General features: G+C 43.3%; 1 protein-coding gene and 1 long non-coding RNA gene across 2 annotated transcripts in view; both read right to left on the reverse strand.

Annotated features, from left to right (window-relative positions):
- Positions 1–9,259: 9,259 nt before the first annotated feature.
- On the reverse strand, positions 9,260–11,100 carry LOC134177022 (uncharacterized). Its single transcript, XM_062643725.1, has one exon. The coding sequence runs from the start codon at positions 10,254–10,256 to the stop codon at positions 9,507–9,509; it is 750 nt and encodes a 249-aa protein (XP_062499709.1). The 5' UTR covers positions 10,257–11,100; the 3' UTR covers positions 9,260–9,506.
- Positions 11,101–11,285: 185 nt separating this feature from the next.
- The window catches only part of LOC134176705 (uncharacterized), a 2,498-nt gene continuing 1,283 nt past the window's right edge, over positions 11,286–12,500 (reverse strand). Inside the window, exon 3 of the long non-coding RNA XR_009969339.1 lies at positions 11,286–11,710. This is a non-coding gene — a long non-coding RNA (uncharacterized LOC134176705). The remainder of the gene's footprint in view (positions 11,711–12,500) is intronic.

Below are 12,500 nucleotides of genomic sequence, written 5' to 3' on the forward strand. Positions count from 1 at the left end.
GGTATGCTGCCACCCCTTTGATATGAATTTGAAGGCTTGACTGCTACTCAATGATTAAATTTAGTTGTGCAAATAATTGTGAGATTACCTGACCGACAAAAATTGTGAAAATAAAACATTAAACCTCAACATTTGAAAAATGATGCTGCGCGCGTTACATTGCTATTTTGTTACCGCGTCCTGCACATCGTCAATAATATTTTTAGTTGGGACTAATGTCTCTTACGATGAGCTTCAAATTTGACTTACTTTGAAACGGAAATTAGCGGATGTCTTTGTGAATTAGACGTCAAAATTTCAGAGTGTCGCTGTGGTCTCTAATATTGTCACATTTTAGAGACTCCGGCGCCCAAACTGCTTCCCAAATTTACGTACGTCTTTTCATGAATCAATAACGACATTCTGCGTAGCCGAGTGCAAGAAGCAAAGGCAACCCTAACAAAGGAATGCATCCCGGATGCAAGCATTCTTAGCGCTCTCCGACGGATTGGTCTCCGAGGAAAGTGTGTACCGCACGCTAGACACCGCTGCACTGATGAGTCTACTGTACGTACTCTGACAGTAGGATCAGAGCCGTATTAGTAGGATACTAGCCTCGCAAGCCAAGCTTTTCTCCGTGCTCACTGCACGAGTAGGACACGGCACACTGAGTCAGAGTCTCTAGACCCAAAAAGTCTCGGAGGCTTTCTGACCGCATACCTTCTAGCTGAGCTAGGGCATGTGCTGCAAGACAACAAAAACCACTTGTAACGCTGCGAGCAACCCGGTGTCATAGGGAATTTGGCATCTCCGAGCCATTATTCACTAGGGAATTTGGTATCCCTTCGGGACGTTTGCATCCCCAAACAGTGTAGCCTAAGGTGGGTTTACATTAGAGACGCAAAGCCTTACGTGTTTGCATTCGTGTCTTGCGTGTTTGCGTCTTGCGTCTCCTTGCACCTTTATTCTGTTCACATTAAAACTGCACGCGTCTGCGTCTTGCGTCCCTCGATTAACGCGCTAGCCTTTGTGACTTGCAAAGGATAATTTAAAGCACGCTACACATTGCAATGTCGTGTGAAGAAGCTCTTTTACTGATTACATCCTCTGCCAAGCCTCACTCTTGGCATTCCTGTCTTTGTACAACGGATGAGAGATGTCCCAAATACAGTGGTACAAGCGAACGCTCTCAATTACACTTTCTTCCATCAGAAAATAGTGAGGTTGATATAAAAAAACGCGAGACGCAAGACCCAAGAATAGAAACCGAGTCTATTTACTTGCGTCTCCTTACGTCTCCGCGTTTTGCGTTCGGCGTTTTAATGTGAACAGACACGTAAGGACGTAAGAAAACGCAAAGCACTTAAGGAGCACGTAACACCTCCTTACGTCTTTAATGTAAAACCACCTTTAGGGAATCTGTCATCCTTCATAATTTGGTATTCACCGAGCCGTACAAGTATTTTCTAGCAAATTGGCATCTCCAAGCCGTATTTTCTGTAGAATATGGCACCCACCGAGTCGTGTTTCTTAGAGAATTTGGCATCTTCGGGCCGCATAGATCATGACAATTTCGCATGCCTAAAAATGTGACATTGTAATCCATACACTAAACTAACTAATAAGTTATAAATCGCGTGTTGGCTTTCTAATTAAATTTGCGACTAAAACATCTATTTTAGACTTTGTTAGCAAGTTACTCTATATCGTATAAAGTATAGCCACAGCGTTCTTACAAACAGTTGTTACAGCTCCATTTGTCACTTTGTTGTGGTAGATGTTGAAGACAACCAACGTAAAACCATGGCCGCACGGTATCATCACACTCTTCAGGCATCAAACAGTTGCGGCAAATTTCTATGTATGTATGTATGTATGTATATATATATATATATATATATATATAGGTACGGCGAAGTCTAGGAGTGCGCCTAGCAGTTGTTTGAGCGTATTGGTGTTGTCGTGTTATACGGGAACCGGGCACGACGGCGCGAGAGGGTCTGGTACGCTGCAAGCAGTTGTAGAGACGTTCCCTCATTCCTAGTTGGTCGAATTTCAGGCTTGCTACATCATCTCCTAGAGCTAAATATACAGCAAATGCAATAGCAAACACACCGCAGTCAACGCCTCCCCTCTGCTGTTGAACAAACGGCAATTCAACGTCTAGTTAACTTAAGCAAATGGGACCACATTCATCTTCGCCGTTTCCGTTGCTTTGATCCTCTACTACAGTTTTATATATTACTGCGAGTTGACGACAGATAGATGGACTGAGTTGATAACTAGAAAAGTTGCTGTCGTAGACGGATATCGTTTGGTCAAAGCTGCTTGAAGTGACCCAATGATGGCGATCTTGTATGTGGTGTATTTGGATTGTTCTTCTTGAACTTGTATAAAGCCATCTGCTTGTGACAGAAGGGGTGACTGTAATCCACTAATGTACGGAAACTGTCTTTTATTGTTTCTTGAGCAAGAAAAATGTGCTCGTCAGTAAGCTCCCGGTGTTTCATCAAAATATCTTTCAAATGTTTGAAGAGGCGGACCTAGACTCATTTCGTTCGTAACAAAATCAAATTAAGTAAATTAAAAAATACTATTTTTAGAAATTTGTATGTATTAATTACCAGGTGTTGTCTTGACTTCTTTTGTGGCATATTTGTGTCTTGGCAAAAAATTTTCGTTTACGTTTTCCACTTTCCTTTTTACTGATTCAACGTGGTCTTTGTCCTATTCAGATAGTCAATTACATTACTAAGTTTGTACTGCACTATATGTATTAATTTTTTCAAACTTACATAAGAACTGTCTCTCATTTTCAGGTTTGGTTTTATAACCATCATTCAGTCTGTGACAGCTGACCAGTGTTTTGAGGACATTTGACTTGGTGTCTTGTAGTCTGAATTTTCTTTTACCCAAATCTTCTACAATTTAGGTAAGGCCACGTAAACTGGACTTCCAACTTTCTCCTTTCCGTCTCACATTTCTCATTTCTTGAAGAAGTACTTGCTCTCCTACCTACATTCAAGTTTGTTGATTGCTTGTCGGCTCGTACGATAAGCAAGAAAGAACGCTGTCAATCGTCAATCAACCGATCCCAATCGTCTCATCTCTCGTTGACTAGCTTCTGCAAGGCTGTTTTTAGAGTTTTTGTTTAAGCCTTTCATCTAATCCGTTGGACTGAGAATGATAGGCGCTCGTGACAAGATGTCGAAAGCCTGTCAGCTCTCCTAGACTGTTCATTACTTGATTGCAAAATTCCCTTCCCTGGTCTGTGATGATATCTTCCAGACAGCTATGACGAAAAATCAGCTTGTACAAAAAATCTAGCGGTGTAACAAGATTCTTTGGTTGAAATAGCCATATATATATATATATATATATATATATATATATATATATATATATATAGCTTCTGATCACTTCGAGAATTAGAATTCACGCGAAGACATGGCCAGGCCTAGACTTGAGTTGGGGATTGCCCTCAACCAACCCCCTGCATGAGGATATGCGACAGCACTGAAACAAATGTATATATATATATATATATATATATATATATATATATATATATATATATATATATATAGCTTTTGACCATTTCGAGAATTAGTCTATCAATGTCACGCAATACCGATTGCCTCTGCTGCTAACTGGAAACTCAATCAGGTGAATCCCGACCTTTTCCCAAGTGTTCGTCACAGAAATGGAATGTAGAAATGGCGCTGGTTTCTCAAACTTTCTCGTGGATTTTTGACATATTTCACAATGTGATATCTATTATAACAGTTAGCAAAGTAATCTTAGCGCTTGAGGTAAAAACGAAAGCTACATGTAAGTAGTAATCACTAACCCATTCTGATGTATCGCTATGTATGGGTAACAAAAGAGGCTATTAATGCAGAGAAACAGCTTACGTATTTACTTCGAGTCACACCTGTGTTATGTCTTGGTTCTCCAGTTTTTGAAAGCTACGAGTCAAAGGAACGGGACTTTGAAGAAGTCACGTGACTTGCGAGGAGCGGTATACAAACGGGGTTCTATTTGCCCCAAATCTCTGTGGTTGACTATGCACGCCAAAAAATGACCATATATGGGTGTCACGCTTCAGGAATGTATGGTATGCAAGCGAGTGACAAATCACGCCGCATTATTCTTCTTTGTGTCGCACGCGGCAACGAGGGACAATGGCCGGGCAGCCAATCACTACGCGCTGTTCGACATGAGAGAACATCTAGCTATAAAGACGTTAATTTTTGATCAGAAACAACAGAAACGTTGTATTTCAAGTAGCGCCACCTGAAAATCTACGAGCATCCAATCTTGCTGCCGTAGTATGCGTACGTACGCGACTTCTTTGCTAACGCGCGTCGCCAACTACCGATACCGTAGCTAATTACGTAACGCGATACACAAAGACATACAGAATTTATAGCTATAGCTTTGGAAAAATTAGAACCGGCTTCTATCCTGTCTACGGTCGACAGAAGAAGCAGTCGGCAGCCGCGGTGTTTGGATACACTCCGTGTACGTACACGAGACTAAATGGGGAAGATAAATTTGCTCCACTCCGGATAGAAGCTACTCCCAATGAGTATTGCTCGTAGCTTTCATTTGAAGCGACGTTCGACGGAGGTTCACGCATTGTTAGTTCTAGAGACTATCTTTGTAGTGAAGAACACCAGAAACTAACTCAAACTTTTTTAATCGCTTTCGAATGACCGCTTCCCCCTTCCCCCTTTTGCTTGATGCAGCCAGATATTGACCATCTGGCAAGTAAGCGAAGACTTCTTCGTACATTTTCGCCTCGTCACTCTGCAATAGCGCCGACATGAGCCTCCTCCATCGTGTGTGCAAAGCGACTAGCTGTCCAGTGCTATGCATGGCTGTGTGTGTGTGTGTGTGTGTGTGTGTGTGTGTGTGTGTGTGTGTGTGTGTGTGTGTGTGTGTGTGTGTGTGTGTGTGTGTGTGTGTGTGTGTGTGTGTGTGTGTGTGTCATGCGTGCGTGCGTGCGTGCGTGCGTGCGCGTGTGTGTGCGTGTGTGTGTGTGTGTGTGTGTGTGTGTGTGTGTGTGTGTGTGTGTGTGTGTGTGTGTGTGTGTGTGTTTGTACAGGTGCATTTGGTTGCAATGCATTATAGAGCTAAACGATCAGTTGACCGACGAACTATTCGTGTACTTCCAATGAGTACAGCGCGGCGACGGGACAATTACATACGATCACGAGCCACTGCAACAGGGTGCACGACCTCGTGGTGATGTCATTGTTATGCCAACACCATTTAACCTAAATGGTGAAGCAAAGATCAACATACGGCTGCGCACGCACAGCCGGCAGACGTCATGCACTTCTTTCAACTAAACTTGCTACAGTTCAGTGACAGACCGTGTAATATGCTTCTCTCGGTTTCTGCAACACTTCTAATCTAACCTTAGAATGGTAGAACTAGAGCGCGGCCCCGTTCCTCGGACACCATCATATTCCGGACGCGAGTTCTCAGTTATTCGTTTTCGAACGCAGTCCCTACCACATCATAAATGTAGGTATCCAAGTTGTAATTGAGCACACCAAAAGAGAGCATTGTACCTCTTCTCTGCCTAGAGTGAGATTGAAAACAGTGTGGAGCCTTGCATACCCCGTTCATCGGACAAACGCATCGCTCACCGGACAGGAGCGTCTAAATTGCACACACGCATCCTTCAGCCTAGTTACTTATACATCGCTAATCAACAACTCTTTACCTACAAATCGTGTTGTTACCCTGCATGTCAACCAAGATCTGTATGAGTTAGAGTCGGTCAAACGCCCGTGGTAACGGCCCCAATCGTCGGACACTCATTTTCTTGCCTTCCTACCTTCTCAGCAACAGCTCTAGGTTTCAAATAACTGCAGTTTATTAAATTCAGCTATCTGAAACGCCGCAGAACACTTGCCTAGAGTGCTAGATGGCAATTCTGAGTCATTCCCCCACAACCACGCCCCCACTAGGACGTGTAAAAGATGTCGCATGAACGAACTAGCCGTTCAACAAAGAAGACGACAACCGAAACCAATGAGAGGGCAGAATTGGAGTAATAAACGCTCTTTTACCCTCTGCAAAGAAAGTCGATCGCTGCGTAGCGCGCGTTGACAAGGACTTGATGTTATCTAATTCAACTTTACCTAGGATAAGCAGGGGTGAAGGTTCTAGCTGCTCTGGTAGTAAGCAAAGTTTCTGCATTTGGTACAGCTGGTTGTACCAACGATGATGTGCTGCACTTCGTGACGGTTCAAGGTCAGGCAATGGTAGATATCAAACTGAGATAGAAACACCTGCACACGTCCTATTCAGAGCCAAGTAACAATTTAGGGGCCTTGAAAGAAAAGCACGGGCTGTTCCTGTGCAAGTTGGGAGAATGTGCTCACCGCAAAGCTCGAACACGGATGATGTAAATCATTTGCTACATCCGATGCATCAAGCCTGTGCAGTTGTGCTGCAAGACACTCAGGAGTTCAAATTTTTACGCTGGGAAGACTAGACAGTACCGGAGAGCTAGTAGATGCCAACAGAGTAAGCCTGTCAGCAGAGAGAATTCAGCAGTTTCCGCTAATAACCGTTGCTGAGTCAAACAAAGGTCAAACGAATTGGAGGCCGTACGATATTTCCTTCCAACTCTCTCTCATGACATTATTACCTGCAGACTGCTGCTGCAAAGAAAAAAGGATTGTCCGAGGAAAGGGGCGTTACATCGACTCAATGAGCGTGTGCTATCACTCCTGGAGAGTAGCAAACGGAGACAGTGATAGTGCATGTTGTTGTGTTAGCCAGTCACCTATAAACCTATCTCAGGTGCGAAGTTGCAGAATTGCCTTTGCGTTTTCGTGAGGGAGGTCGTGTCTGGTGAATGATGGTGGTGTCCGCTAAACGGTGTCGCAGAGAAGGATCATGTTTACCGTCCTAGCATAACCGTTTCAAGCCTTTGAAACTCCCGCGTCTGGAATCACAGTCTTTACTAATCCTTCTTACTGTGGGCTTTAACAAAGCTCAGTCTTACTTCGTTTACTTCTTGCACGGCTGTCCGATGATTGATGGTGTCCGATAACAGGGGCGTCGCTCTAATTGAAAATGGTAAGAAACAATCGAGACGTACACAGCTAGACGGCTAATTTTGAACCAGATCTTGTAGCAAGGGCTAATCGGTGTTTCGTACTAAAACAATGACATCAGCGTAAGTTCGTCCTGTTGCATGGTGGCACAAGATCGTTTAGCGTAGCACGAAGTGCACCGGTAGTTCGTCAGCTAACTGAAAGTTTGCCTACCTATTGACCAAATTCGCAAAGAGGGCAGCCTCGAAGTTACAGACCGTCTCCCAAAGAGGCTACAAATAGGGGTATCTCAGACCCTTCGAGAATATGACTTGGGGGATACCAAATTCCCTAGTAAACTCGGCTCGATGATGCAACAAAACATGGGATATCAAATTCCTTAGGACACCGGTGCAGCGGTAACAATGTCCAGATATCATGCAATGGCAAAACTCAATACTTAATGCAGGCATAATTTACTTTCTTTTTTTTTCGTAGCAGTATTGCAACACAAATTGCAAATTGAGTAGCAGTAATGCAAAATTGCGTCGCAACCATATTTTTACAAAACAGAGCAATTAATTAATTAATTAAATACCCAGACAGTTCATGCTTTTCTAGTCTAGAGGCGTAAGTTCATAGTCAGTGCCAAACTGTGAATAGTGATGATACTATTAGATTTGTTATTATAATACAATTCCCTTTAGCTAAGTGGAAACGAAGTTACTTGAATAGTAGCAAGTGGCACCCTGCCCATGCAAATTTTAGAGGTAAATATGCTATTCATTAACTTTTGGTTTTTAACCATATATGGCTGAACGTGTGGCCTCCTTGGAGTGCTGAAGAACCGTTGGACTGCAAGTGTAGGATCAAACTGTGCCATGGCAGACCATCAATGCTAATCATCATCAAGTGTTCTAAGGTATCTTCACTAAGACTTGACCGCCAGTCACTTTTTATCCTCCTCATAGCACTGAAACTACGCTCCACTATGGCATTGCTGTCTGGAAACACCAGAAGTATGCACACCAATTGCACAAAGTTTGGAAATATCTCTTTGTACTGGAACAGAAGCAGTGACCATACAGTATTTTTGGATGGTGTCGCAATTAAGTTATCGAAGGTCCAGTCTGTCATTACCCCATCCAGCAATACGTTGTTATCTGATAGAAGACAACGGAAGTGCTTTACAGCAAGAGACACATCAGCTACACCAATGGCTGCAAGATCAACTCGGTCAGTCGGCCACAGATTTATGTCAAGAAGACAAACTGCTTTAAAAATCCCTGTTGTAAATCATCAAAACGATTGTGAATGCATTTCCCAATAGCTTTGGTGAAAAGTGATCTTGATATCATAAATGCACTAAGTACGTTTGGCTGTACGCCTGACAGCTTTACGTTTTGAAAATGCAGCTGGTCATCTTTCTCTGCGCTGCAATAAATTGCGACAGCTCCGATGGCACTTCAGGGTTGTCAGCCTTCAAATTTTCAAAGATAAGATGAACCGAGTCTAAGTTAGCAATGGCGAAAGGCAAGTCAGCGGAATGACCTTGCAGATGACATGACAATGTAGCTAGAGGGTTCAGCAGAGCGTTGAAAAACAGCATATGCAACACAAACTTAAAGCTTGTCAACTTTTTCAAGTAGGTTAGAAAAGCTGTGCTGTTTGTACTTCCCGTGTTTCTGTGAAAGTGCTGTTTGTGTTGACCTTTACATTGGAAAGTCCCATGCAACTACACATTGAATGATTGTTTGTTATTTTAGTAGGTAGTGACATTACCTACGATGTAAAAGTGCAAGTACATTGACTACACTGTTACTTACTCTTGTTCCTTTTTTACCTTGCTACGTAGTTACAATGGAAGTCTCAATAGCTACCCTGTTTCAAGTTTCTGTTTCTGTTGCCATCCCTCTGCTAATGAGATGATAGTTTGGGCAGGTGCTCTGCTAATGTGCTTTAGTTTCATGTATTGCACAGCATGACCACTCAAGTACAGATGTTCATAATTGAATAAAGATATAATAGGATATTATATATAGTATCTTCTCATCAGTTTGCAATGCAAGGGTGCACCCTTATGAGGTATTTAGTTAGACTCCTAGCTACTGTACTTGGATGGGACATTCTGATTCCGCATCGCAGTTTGTGCGACACGTAGCTGACTTTGTTTCGCAACATACAAAAATTGATTCGCAAACTGCGATGCGATACCGGATAAATTATGCCCTGTAATGTATACAACCTGGAAAATGTATTTCATTCCTTTAGTAGTAAAACATAAAATAATGTTTATATCTATGCTTATAGAGCTTTAAAAGCCAATAAAAATTACAATCAATTTTATACCTAATAAATCTATACACAAAATATTATTTCTGCAAAATTCTCGTCTCGTTACGCAAACTCGTAGAGTCGCTCCCTATTCAGTACGTTGTCACTCGAGACGAACGCAATCTAATTTATTTATTTCAAACATTTTTCGATGTCGTCGGTCGTCAGTTGCGGTCCCGTCCAAAAGCATGGACTGTACGTGAGATTAGTGCGTCTGTCGTCCGAGAGTTGTAAGACCTGGGCCTGACAACGCTTGAAAATAAAGTGCTTGTCGTCGCTGCGCGGCTTGCTGTCTCTTGCCACCAAATTGACGTCTCCGCCTCTCGCCACCTCGAGGTAATATGACGCGCCGTCGATGACCGTGTGTAGTGAGTGCAGCTTGTCTTTGCCGTTTCCAAAGTCGTGCCTCTTCCAGTACGCATTTCTAGTGAGACTCGCTTCGAGAGTCAGACGGACATCACCTCCGTCGAGTAATCTGGCGCCGAGGTAACGCACGCTAGTCGACGCACCTCCCCAGTTGCACGTGCGGATTGTATACAGAGCAGGCTCGTTCACTGCCGTCTGCTTGTTGTATATTTCGTACCCGTCCAGGCACAGACGCGCGTCGGCGAGCGCCCTTTCGTCCCACGTGAGAATCCTCAATGGCTCCGACAAGCTCTCGGTCAGCTGCAAGAGTCCGCGACCTTTCACGCTGTAGAGCTCCACCATGTGCTCGTTGTCGAACGTGGTCGCCTCAAGCTTGCTCGACAGCAGTCTAGAACACGTGGAAGAATCGTTCTCGAGTGCACTTCTAATCGGCAGTGAATAGGATCCTCTCATTAGCATTGAGTCAGTCATGATGAGTGTCACGAGACGTGTGACAACAGCCGCCGTCGAGCTCATCTCGTATGTCAATTCGATTCCAATCGTGCAGCACTCGAAAATGCAGTAAACGCGTCGTGCAGACTTGGCATTTTATAGACACGTCGATCCCGTGCAAGGTGGTATGCATGGTATCGTGGAGGTCGGGCCTGCAATGCAAAAATCGGGAATTCCAAATTCGCCGGGAAGTTCCCATGGCGTCACTCGTCGAAATTCGTCATTTCAATATTTCTAGCGTCCGCCGTCGCTTCCGTGTTCTATTCGTATCCGGTTCGCGCATTCCGCGCTGATTAGTTTTCCGATTGATTTCCGTTGATTCGATTGGTCTGCGCGTTCGGGCGCGTGCGACGTGCCTTCAAGTTCTTCTCTCCACTCGAGATCGAAAGCCCGTCGTCGTCCCGTCGAGACGTGATGGAAATGTTTACGTCTTAGTTATGAACCGAAAAGCTCGAGGAAATCGAAGTCGGAAACGACCCCTACCGAACACACCCTCGCCGTTTCACGAGCAACTCAACGAGACTGCAAACTCACGATAGTTTACTGTATTTTGTATCGCATACAGACGGATGGTACTTTTCAATCAATCACTAGACGACTTCTCGACTGCAAGCGTGTGCAGAATCGAAGAAGGTGGATGGGCGCTGGCCTAGTTGCCAGTTGTCGTCGTCTATTTCTGTTGTTCTCACGCTCTTTGCCATAATACCGTCAAATACCGTCAATCTCAATTTCGCCAACCTTCTCTACCCAGTGGAAAGTGCAGTCAGGCCTTGGCATGCCCTTCCGGTCGACCGCCGGATATCCACATTCGGATGACTCCTCTAGTCCACTTGGCACTTGCACTTTGACACGCGGGACAAGTGATAGCACGATACTACATTGTCCCGAAATAGAAAACCAAAATAATATTAAAATCTACCAAATAGTTAGAATAAATTCGTTTTAGTAATTTTTAACATTTAATTTTTAGTAAATTTTTAACATTAAATTTTATTAATTTTAATTGTAATATTTAGTAATTTTCTGAATTACATAGGACATACGTCGGTAATTGATATCTAGAGCTCTCCGGCCATGTACTGCCTTGTGCCCGTTTGTTACTGTGCCGTTTCGTTTTCGTCGACGCGACCGTGTAGCACTGTGCCCGCACGTGTCGGAGAAACAGAAAATGCTAGAAAAACTCGACAGAAATCGCTACACATTGCCATGACGCATTTTACGTCTCTAGAGGACGGTTAGATAGTGATTCATATTCACAAACCTGGTGAAAGTTGAACGCAGCCAATATTCATTTTTCCATCCGTTGTTTTGTGAGGTACGGTGTCGTCGAAACCGTGACTTGGATGTCGGCAAGCAAGCACGCACGCGCACACTCGCGAGCACACGGTTTGATGTCACGTGCATGTGTTAGGAGGAATTCAGTTTGTGTTAGATTCAGTTCTGGTGTTGAAAAAAACTCTGTTAGATTCAGTCTGGTGCTAAAAGAACAATGCAGAATATTTTCCTCGATCACTTGATGAGGTATAAACTTTTTTTAATAAGTGCATACGCTCAGACTGTTTTCTTCAACGTACAATGTTAAATTCAGTCAAATAGTGCACGTTAGACGCTAGACAAAATGGCAGCTTCGAACGTTGTACTGTACACGTTACGTGACAGTAATTAAACTATCCTTACTCGGTGATAAGTTAAAAAGTCTAGACCTAACCAAGTGATTGAGAACACTATTATACATTGTTCTTTCGACGCCAGACTGAATCTAGCAGTCTTTTTAATTAATTTAACGTCCGACTGAAATTTATTTAATTAACGACTGAATTCAACACGGATACTTTATTTAATCCAAATTGAATCACGTTAGGACGCGTCTCGTGACTGTTTCACCAGCTGGCAAGCATGCAGTCACGCAGAAAGACGCGCAAACGGTCCGTCGATGCAAAGTGCGGAGTATCGACACGCTGCATGCCTCCTCTTCGAACGTTGACGTCTCGTCTGTTGAAGTTCGACGACGGCTACATTGTTAGAGCACTAACCTAATTACTGGTTTAGTTCTCAAACTCTTGTGACCGCGTGGTGTGTGCAATACCAAGCACCCGGATATATCTTTACGGATGTACGTACAGTACAGTATACGACAGCAGTCATCCGATCTGCGTTTGAGCATTATCAATAGTGCCCCTGCAGAAGCGCTTTATATATATATATATATATATATATATATATATATATATATATATATATATATAAATCAAGAGTTAGTGTGATTCT

Source organism: Corticium candelabrum, chromosome 3 (assembly GCF_963422355.1).
Source record: "Corticium candelabrum chromosome 3, ooCorCand1.1, whole genome shotgun sequence".
In the NCBI taxonomy this organism is placed as follows: Eukaryota; Metazoa; Porifera; class Homoscleromorpha; order Homosclerophorida; family Plakinidae; genus Corticium; species Corticium candelabrum.